We start from the raw sequence: 9,931 nt of genomic DNA on the forward strand, positions 1-9,931 counted from the left end.
TGTGTGGCCCGGTGTGGTGCTGCATGCCTATAATCCCTGCACTTGGGAGGCTGAGGCCGGAGTATCACCTCAAGTTCAAGGCCAGCATGGGCTACACAGTGAGTTCAAGGCCAGCCTGACATAGCAAGAGCCTGTCTCAAAAAAATAAAGTGTTCGGAATGAGTCCCACACTCCAGTCCACCCGCCCCTTTCCAAAGCTGCCCACAGATACACTGATTACCATCTGCATTTGCCCTCACATCCCTGGCTGGCACCTGGTAAATAAGGATCCAGCTTTCGCTGGTCCCCTCTGGTTTTGAGAGAACAGCAGGGTCCTGTAGCAGTGTGGTGTGCCAAGGGCCCCGAGCTCTCAGAACCTCGGCCACCCTTCCCTCGAGGGAACCCTCTGTTCACGTTGCGTCTAGTAGCACTGGCATTTTCTTGAGTGGCTCTATCTTTGTGGATGGAAGGGGAATATAAATGTAAATAAGTACATTACCTCTAATCAAGTGGTACATTTTGCTGTCCCTGGGACAAAATACCCAACACCTGCAACTTAGAGGACAGGTTTATTTTGGCTCAGTTTCAGTGGATTCACTCCATGGTTGGCTGGGTTCACAGCAGAAACAACGTGGTAGAGCAAAGCTATTCAAATGGTGGTTGGGAAGCAAAGTGGGAAGGGAGGAAGGAGCTGGGGACAAGAATACATTGTGCCAGGTCACGCTCCCAGTGATCCTAACAGCCCACTTAGCCATGAACTCATCAATGGACTCATCCACTGGTAAGTATATTGCCCTCATGATCCAATTACTTGCAAGTCCCCCTCTAAGTACATGAGGCTTTAGTGGGACACGTTAGATCTAAACTATAACAAAGACTAGTTATGAGAGGGAGCTAGTAAAAGAGTAGAGCTCTCCTGACAAATCCAGTGTTAAGCCTAATTTTAAAACTCAATTTCTTTTTCGCAGTTTTCAAAAAGTTATTTGGAGAGATGGTAAGAAGGTATATCACTTGATGAATTAACCTTTTCTGTTGATTGCCACGGGGAGAAATACACACAGCAGCTGCTGTAGTGAGGGCTGGAACAACCCCAGAGACTGACACATCTAGCCCCCAAGAACAGCCAGCTGGTGAATGCCAAGACCTGTAGCCCTTAGCTTCCTGGGTCACTAATCTCTTAGCAGTGTTCTCATCACTAGGCCAAAGATGAAAAGAGATACTTAAGAAACTTTTTAATGTAATCTCCAGTACTGTACTTCATAGGAGTTTATTTTCCAATGACCGATGATCAGATGCAAGTGACTCGGCCATGGCTTATAACCAGTGCTTCATGGCTAGAAGACACCCCTCAGCTGGCAGAGGGAATTCTGTTCTGACCAAGATGATGTCTTGGGAAACAAAAAAAGTGCTCCTTAGTAACTTTGTTTTGAGGTGCTGGGGATAGAACCCAAAGCTCTATGCATGCTAGCCAAGCACTCTACTACCACTGAGCTACACCCCAGCCCTAATGGACAGTTTTTAAAATAGGTATATACAGTCATGTGGATCATCTATAACCTCGAAACTGGTGAAGGGAGATCTTAGGAAGAATTCTGACCTTTGTTGTTGTTTTTTTAAACAAAATACATTTTAATAGAATACAAAATAACTTTTTGGAAAACAAATATTTAATCCTTTCCTCACACATTACAAATTGCTTTATCCTCAGGGTACAGTTTGACATGTGCATTCACACTCAGGATTCACCTCATGATGCACTCACTGCGGGAGAGAGCGGAAATGCTAACCTCTAGTTAACGCTGACCTTTGTTATTTATGATGAAAAGCAGAAACTTCGATGGAAATTTTTACTGTTCCAATAACCATATGGCACTAATGCCTACTTCCTCCTCCTGCACGTAGCCTAGGAAGCCACAGTTGCCAACTGTGTCAATCTCCTAACACTGTGCCAGGGAAGAAGCTAGAGGCATCCTCTCAATGTTAACTCCTGTCCCTGCTCAAGTATTCTGCCTTTACCCGCAGCTGTCTTTTCCCTTCGAAAAGCAGGATACTTGCAGCCATGGCTGAGTTCAGGCTGTCCACACCAGGCACGACAGGAATCAGCAGCCTCTTGCCCCCTGTGCTCTCAGCCAACTGCAGGGACTCCAGGCTCACACCATGGGTCTCCCCACCTACCACCACAGCTGCTGGTGCCTCTGTCCAGTCCAAGTCGTAATTCTGCACCTCGAGTTCAGGGAGCCACCCTTTACTGGCTCTGGTCTCTAGATCCTTGTCTTCCTCCACCTCCTCCTCATACTTGTGGAACTTCAGGAATCGTCGATCACACACCCAGCCATGGTCACTGGCTTTGTTAGACATCTGGGCCTGGGCATAGAGACCACAGTTGTCTGCCACGTAGACCCTGGTGTCAGGGGGCAGATAGTTGGGCACTGATTCCCATTCCAGATTGTTAATAATGGGCACTTGGAAATGTGCCCCCATCCCTGCCCGTAGGACTTTGGGCTCCCAGGCATCCACACAGCCTAGAAAACAAAGAGAGGTTACAATTAAGGCTTCATAAACCTTCCCAGATTAGGGCTGGGGATTTAGCTCAGTGGTTTCACCGCCTGCTGCGCAGGAACAAGGACCCAATCCCCGTACCAAAAAAAAAACCTTCCCAGATTAGAAAACCTAAGTAAATCAGATTAATTTTGGATCTAGAGCTAAAACAATTTTTTGCATTCCTTCTCGACAGCTGGGACCTTCCAGAGCCTCCTAAGTGATGGCAGATCCAGCAAGGGACTGTAGGATTACTCCCTGTTAGTGGAGATAGACTTTGTCCATCCCTTCAACATTGTCCATACACATGTGGCCCACACTGTAGAAGGGAGGCGAACAATTAATACCATCTCTAGGAACTCAAGGAACAGTGGGTGGTGGTGGGTGGACAATATTTAATCAGATGATAACAGTAGTGATAATAGAGCCAGGTGTGGTGGTGCACACCTGTAATCCCAGCACTTAGGAGGCTAAGGCAGGAGGATCACTGCAAGTGTGAGTCCAGCCTGGGATATACAGTGAGTTCAAGGCCAGCCTGGACTATATAAGAGACCCTGTCTCAAATAAAAATAAAACCACTAGCGGTAAGTGATATGAAAGAAGCATGAACAAGGTAACTGAAAACTCGTATAAAGTGGGACTTTGAGGAAAAACATCAAACATCTAAAAAAACCTGACACTGAGCTGGGTCTTTGGGGCTTGTCAGGGAGAGGCCTAGGCAGAGGACAAAGTCAGAGAAGAGGCAGAGTACCAAGGTCTGAAAACTAAGCAGGCAAGAGGCCAGCCGATTGTGAGGCTCTGCTGGGAAAGGAGGTAGAGGGCAGGCAGCTGTCAAGATAAAGGAAGCTAAGCTGGAGAGTTTGGATTTTTTTTTAAATATTTTGAGAAAGGGTCTCACTATGTAGCCTAGGCTGGCTTCGAGCTCATGGCAATCTTCCTGCCTCAGGCTCCCAAGTGTTGGGATCACAGGCATACGCCACCACACCTGGCAGGAGTTTGGATTTTTTATCTGTGTCCTCTCTAGATTTATTAATCATGTCTTGCACCATGAGCAAAATCTTTGCTGTTATCTGAGTAATTATTTCTGATTTCATTTTTCCCAGATCCTCTTTTGTTGCCAGTTCAGAGTCCAGGTGGTTGAGTATCAGATTGTTCCATCTCCTTTCCCTTTGGGGTTGCAGTAGGTGATCCAGAAGTCTGTTTTTGAGGCTTGTTTATGTGTCTTCACATTTCCGGTGGGTGGGTGGGTTGGGGGTGCTTCTGGCACCCGTGCAGCTCACCTTCTCTGCCCTAGGAGCTTGGGATGGCGGTGGGGGAGCTTCCTTCCGTGTGCTGGGACCAGCTCAGCTTCTCTGCCCTAGGAGCTTGGGATGGCAGCAGGGGAGCTTCCTTCCGGGTTCTCAAGAGTTTGGATTGATTGATAGATTGATGCAGTACTGGGGGTTGAACCCAGGATCTTTTCACTGAACGGCGTCCCCAGTTCTTTCTTGTGAATTTTTTTTTTTTTTTGTACCAGGGATAGAACTCAGGACCTTGCGCTTGTAAGGCAGGCAGCAGAACCACTAAGCTAAATTCCTGGCTTTCTTTTGAATTTTTATAATTTTAGACAGGGCTCAATAAATCACTAAATTATCCAGGCTGAGCTTGAACTTGAAATCCTCCTGCTTCAGTCTTCCAGACTGCTGGGATTATAGGTGTGCACTACCATGCCCAACCATAGTTTGGGATTTTATCAGATGACAATATAACGCCACTGAAAGGTTGTAACCAAAACAGTGACAGAACCTGATCGGTGTTTTAGAAAGACCCATTGGGCTTCAATGTTCACTCTCAGATTGGAACAGAAATTCTGCACACAAGAGATGACAAATGAGGTAGGTAAGTACAGCAATCCAAGGTAAAGAGGAGCCTTAACCACTCACCACCCTGTCATACTTAAGGAAGGAGGCCAGAGGAACCTACTCCTTCACACACTGCCACGTGCCAGGCCTAACCACTCCCGTGTGTTCGCTGCATGGCAGACACTTGATTTTCCTGAGTCTGCTTGCACCATGGGCAAACTGGGAGAGATGGCGTGACCAGGATACTGCACCATAGCTGCATCACAAACCTGCCATCTTCCCCTAACTTGTTGGCACAAGCCTTCTCATGTTACTTTAAATTGATCTGTCAAACTTAGGTAGATTAACCAGGCAGACTAGCTTTAAAATGGAGGCTAAGATGCAGGATGTGTAAGACACAGGAGTGCCCACATGCATTCCCCACACACAGGCTTTACCACACACTGCATGAAACCAGATGGGAGGCAGGCTACAGGCCAAGAGATGAGGGGAAGGGACTAGAAGAATGGCCCAGATTTGTAAAAGGAACTCTGTAGTCTGACCCCTTCACCTAGTGGGGAGTAAAGAAAAGGTGACACTTCTCTCCTTGTATCCTCACACTGGGGACCACAGCAAGCATTTCTTACCCCTTTCTCTACCTTTTTCATACCAGCCACAGCCATCTTGTGAAAAGCACACTGCCTGGATTATGTAAATGTTTCTAAAATCATACCTCCTATCACAGCACTCAACAATGGAAGTGAGGTGCTGACTATGGAGACCTGAGTCTCACACACTGCCAGAGAAATACACTCCAACAGGGTACAACTGGAAGAGTTGAAAGAAGCAATTCCGGCAAGTCTCAGCAATGACCATCACTATTAGTTTATGTTTAATGGTAGCTTAGATGATTTGGATGACTGATACTCTCCCTCCCCTCCACTCCCAAGATGTAATAGGCACTTTCTGCATGTCCCATCCATTTGGCAACTCTAATTAGAGCCAAGTCTAATAACTCCCATTTCTGATGAGAAGAGACAGAGGTAATGAGATTAACGTGGAGTGTGTGACCCATCCTGAGGGTCAGGGAAATGTCAGTCACACTGCTGACAGCTTTCCTTTCGTAGGACTCAGAATTCAAAGATTAGGAAGGTCTCATGGACCCTACAGCTTGGGAACACAAGATCATTAAATGCAGGACCTAAAACCAAATGTTAAAACTGGCAACTGTATTCCACCCTTATTAATTTTTAAAATCTTTAATAACCTAGCAGGTTTCAAAATAATTTTAAAGATAAATCAACATTTACTGGATTACACATTGCCTCAGGCATGGTGCAAATTACTTTATTTGCATCATCTCAAGTAATTCTCAAAATTCCCTGAAGAGAAAGCCAGGCATGGTGGCACATGCCTCTAATCCCAGCACCTGGGAGGCTGAGGTAGGAGGACTGCCACAAGTTCAAGGCCAACCTGGGCTACATAGTGAGTTCAAGGCCAGCCTGAACTACATATGGAGACTCTGTCTCAAAACAAAAACAAAAACAAAATTGTATGATTCCCATTTTACAGATAAGGGAACTGATACTTAGTATACTGCTCATGGATACAAAGCTAGTAAGGGGCAGATTCACAATGTGGACCCATGCATGTCTGCCCAGAGCTCTGGCTCACTTAAAAATGGCCAACCAATCTATCTGCCAATAGGTGCTCTTACCTTTGGTGAGTAACACTTTGCTGCAGCCTGCCCCAGCTGCAGATCTCAGAATTGTCCCTAGGTTCCCAGGGTCACGGAGATTGTCACAAATCAACAATAAAGGTAGTGAATGGTGAAGCTGAGTCTCTGGATATGTCATCTTAACACAGTCAGGTTTGGCAAAAATTCCTAAGGAAAGAGCACAGAAGTTCACTATCTGATGTGGGGACTGGCAATAATTTGAATTTCCATTTGATTATTGTTATTTATGTGTTCTTAATTACACATAAAAAATATATAAATACATTCTGGTTGAAAAAAATTGAAACAACATAAAATTCCACAACTGCCAATCCCCTCCCTGCCCCACCTGTTTTCTATCCTGGAGAATATCCTTTTAGAACTTTATGCATCTACCTACATATAGACACATTTCTTTTTCAACATAAAATGTATGTACTATTCTGCGATCTACTTACTTGATAACATGTCTGGAAAAACTGTATCAGTACATTTGGAACTACCTTATTTTAACTACTGCATGTTATTTAGTAATATAAATGTACTGTGGTTCATTTAGCTCTTCTACTGACAAATCATTTAAAATTTTCCATTACAAACACTGCTACAATAAATATCCCTTATGACTGTGCACATGTCTGAAAGTTTCTCTAGGACAAACACCTGTGAGATGGACAAATAGTGTATATGCACTTTTAATGTTAATAAATGACACCAAAGTGCCCTCTCCAAGGGCTATTCTAGTTTACTCATGTCTGGAACACACATAAATACCTGTTTCCCAGCTCAAACCCTGTCACTGAGAGTATATAATGTTTCAAATTTTGCCATTTTTATGGGGGAAATGGCATTTCCTTTATTAACTTACAGTTTTCCTATTAGGAAGGCTAAATATTTTTTAATAATTTGTAAATTTAGCTGGGCATGGTGGCATGCACCTGTAATCTCAGCACTCAAGAGGCTGAAGCAGAAGGATCACCTGAGTTCAAGGCCAGCCTGGACTACACAGTGAGTTCAAGGCCAACCTGAAGTACATAGCAAGACTCTGTTGCAAAAAACAAAAACAATTTGTAAATTTAACCAACATTTAAAAACTAGTTTCCAGTCTGTCTCTGACTTGAGATTTATCTCTCCTTCATTGCTTGTTTTAAAATTCAAACTACATTCCCAGGAAAAATAATCTGAATTCAAACACTTTGAATGCATCAAAATAATGACTCCTTTTTCAAATACCCCAGCTCAGAAGCACTATTTCTGGAACACACTCTGCAAAGGTTGCAGAATGGATTGTGAGTATAGTGTGGGACTAAGTCACTTCTAAGACTTCATGCTAGAGGTCCAGATGCTTGACAGTTTTAGACCAACCACAGCCATATTTACCTAGTGACTTCTCTGTCCTTAGTCTAATACAAGGGAATACAAATGGGCTTGGGGATATTTGGAAAAATGAAAACAGTAAGTGGTATCCTTAGTGAAAACTTATTTAAAAATATCTATAATGGGGCCAGGGATTTAGCTCAGTTTTCGCTAAATTTCGCCGCCTGCTGCACAAGCACAAGGACCCAAGTTCAATCCCCAGTACCAAAAAAAAAAAAAAGAAAGAAAAATATCTACAATGTACTCTCGAGCTTGCAAACTTTTATGGAAAATGTTTAGGGGAAAAGGGAAAAACTGGAAAAAGGTAAATATTAAAATAAAAATGGCCTTAGAGTATATGAAATTTCTCTAATGTAGATGAACTTATTTTCATAGATGTACTACATATCCACAGCAAGTTTCTTTCCTAGTGAACTGGTAGAGGTGATAACAGTAACTAACATTTTCTTTAGGTCAGATACTGTTTTAAGCTCTTTATATAAATTGGTATCAAATAAAAAGTTCCTTTGTAAGCATGCTCCCAAACAACTGTGCAATTTTTAAAATTTTAAGAGCTTCTTGTTGAATATAATTGCTCCAATAAACAACTGTCTGGACATGGTGGTACACATGTGTAATCCCAGCCCTCTGGGAGACTGAGGCAGGAGGATCACAAGTGTGAGCCCAGTCTCAGCAACTTATCGACTTCAAGAGACCCTGTCTTTAAAAATAAAAAAGGGCTACCTGCTGTGCAAGCACAAGGACCCGAGTTCGATCCCTGGTACCAAAAATAAAAATAAAAAAGGGCTGGAAATGTAGTGTAGCTCAGTGCAAAGCCTCTGGGTTCAATCCCCAGTACCACAAATAAAAACAAAACAAACGAAAAACTCTAGTTACTGCCCTCATACATAATACAAAGAAAAATTTAGGATCCTTTCCAAAGACAACAAAGATACAAAGTCCTGAATATATACAATGTCACAACATCAAGCACCCAGTACTTTAGGGTCATGATGGCCAAAAGATGGCTCAGTGGGGCAGGGGAACCTAAGAGTCCTTAACTTATACTTGGATGTCTGTGGTAATGAGATCCTACTACTTATAGAGGACCCACTTACTAAAACGAGGTTTTAGAGTTCATGACATTTGATGAGTAGCACTAGTTCCTATCTATTTCTCCTCTCAGCCCCCTCCTCAAATTTAAAATATAACATCATGTGAATAAACTGAATAATATAAATTTTTTAAAATTATGAAATGGCTGGGTGTGGTGGTACACGCCTGTAATCCTAGGACCGGGGAGGCAGAGGCAGGAGGACCACCATGAGTTAGAGGCCAACCTGGGCTGGATAGTGAGTTCTGAGGCCAGCTGCAACTACATAGTGAGACCTTGTCTCAAAAAAAAAAAATGTTGAAGAAACATGAGGAACAATGGCTCTTCCTAAAGACTATAAAAAGCCACAATACAAATGTAAGAAACTGGCTTCAGCTTTCACTGAAAACATCATACGTAGGCTTAAGACTTACACTCTTTTGGGTGTCATAAGAAAGGATTCAGCCGTTAACATTTTGAATTTGTCTTAAATAAAATTTTAGCCCTAAGACAGGTATGAACAAGAAATTCTAGGTCTTTATACCTAGCGACACATTGTGTAACCACTGACCCATTATTCCTTGTGGAGCTACTAGGTCGGACCAATCCTTGATATCCTCAAATTTCACCTTTATGAGGCTGACTCCTTTCAACTTATGGGCTGGCAACTCCTTAACGTATTCTAGACGGCTAAAGAAAAAAACCTTTGGTACAGCTCCTGCCTTGAGAGCGTCTGCAATCAGTCTGCGACCTTCCAACAGAATCTTCCCTTTCCTTTCGCGAAATGACCTGGACTTAACGATTGTCATTATACTCCTGTGGATGGAAACGAAAAGATGGGCGATTACCAACACTGTTACTGAGACATTCAGTTCTAACAGACATAAAGAGCTTCACAAGGATAGAAACAAATTCCAAGCGACATTTGTTCTGAATAATAATAAAATAAAATAAAAAAACAGCGGGTTGTACTGGAAAAACTCCATCAAAATGAAGAGATCCCGCTGTGAGGCAGGAAGAGAAACAGACAGTTGACAAGCCTCAGAAACACATCACCTCAGCCTACTGTCTCCAGGAAAAGCTTTATCGTAGTGAAGCCCTGCTTCTTCCCAGGTACCAGGCGTCTGGGATGGGGACATACGAAGTGGCTGTTTATATCGCTGCTCCTGGGAACTGGCTTCAGAGGCTGCCTTGCGGGGCTGCTTCCCAGGAGCACGCTTCTTTTCTACCACCTCTCCGGATGGAAATACCACTTTCACAGGGTTCCTCCGCAGCGCCCGCACCCAGCGTCGCGCTTCGAGGTCCCAAGTCTGGACGATTGGCAGCAATGGTTTCACAACCGACTGAATGCACCTCACCAACGCCGCCATCTTTCCCGGCGCCGTGGGTTACCTCATGAAAGCGCGCCGTCGATGCCTAGTGACGTCG

The 9,931-nt window shown here is 43.7% G+C and overlaps 1 protein-coding gene across 2 annotated transcripts; it reads right to left on the reverse strand.

Annotated features, from left to right (window-relative positions):
• Positions 1 to 529: 529 nt before the first annotated feature.
• Positions 530 to 9,873, reverse strand: Mrm3 (mitochondrial rRNA methyltransferase 3). Of its 2 annotated transcripts, none has more exons than XM_004857101.3 (4): positions 9,560 to 9,873; positions 9,075 to 9,319; positions 6,055 to 6,222; positions 530 to 2,501 (listed from the first exon to the last, which is right to left on the reverse strand). In XM_004857101.3, exons 1-4 carry the CDS (start codon positions 9,871 to 9,873, stop codon positions 1,960 to 1,962), a joined length of 1,269 nt encoding a protein of 422 aa, XP_004857158.1. In that variant the 3' UTR covers positions 530 to 1,959. The 2 variants fall into 2 exon arrangements, with proteins under 2 accessions (XP_004857158.1, XP_087048088.1); XM_087191962.1 differs by having other exon boundaries at positions 9,048 to 9,319.
• Between the last annotated feature and the right edge of the window lie 58 nt (positions 9,874 to 9,931).

Source organism: Heterocephalus glaber, unplaced genomic scaffold (genome assembly GCF_053883595.1).
Source record: "Heterocephalus glaber isolate CG9 unplaced genomic scaffold, H.glaber_assembly_v1.0 deba00001564, whole genome shotgun sequence".
Lineage (NCBI taxonomy): Eukaryota > Metazoa > Chordata > Mammalia > Rodentia > Bathyergidae > Heterocephalus > Heterocephalus glaber.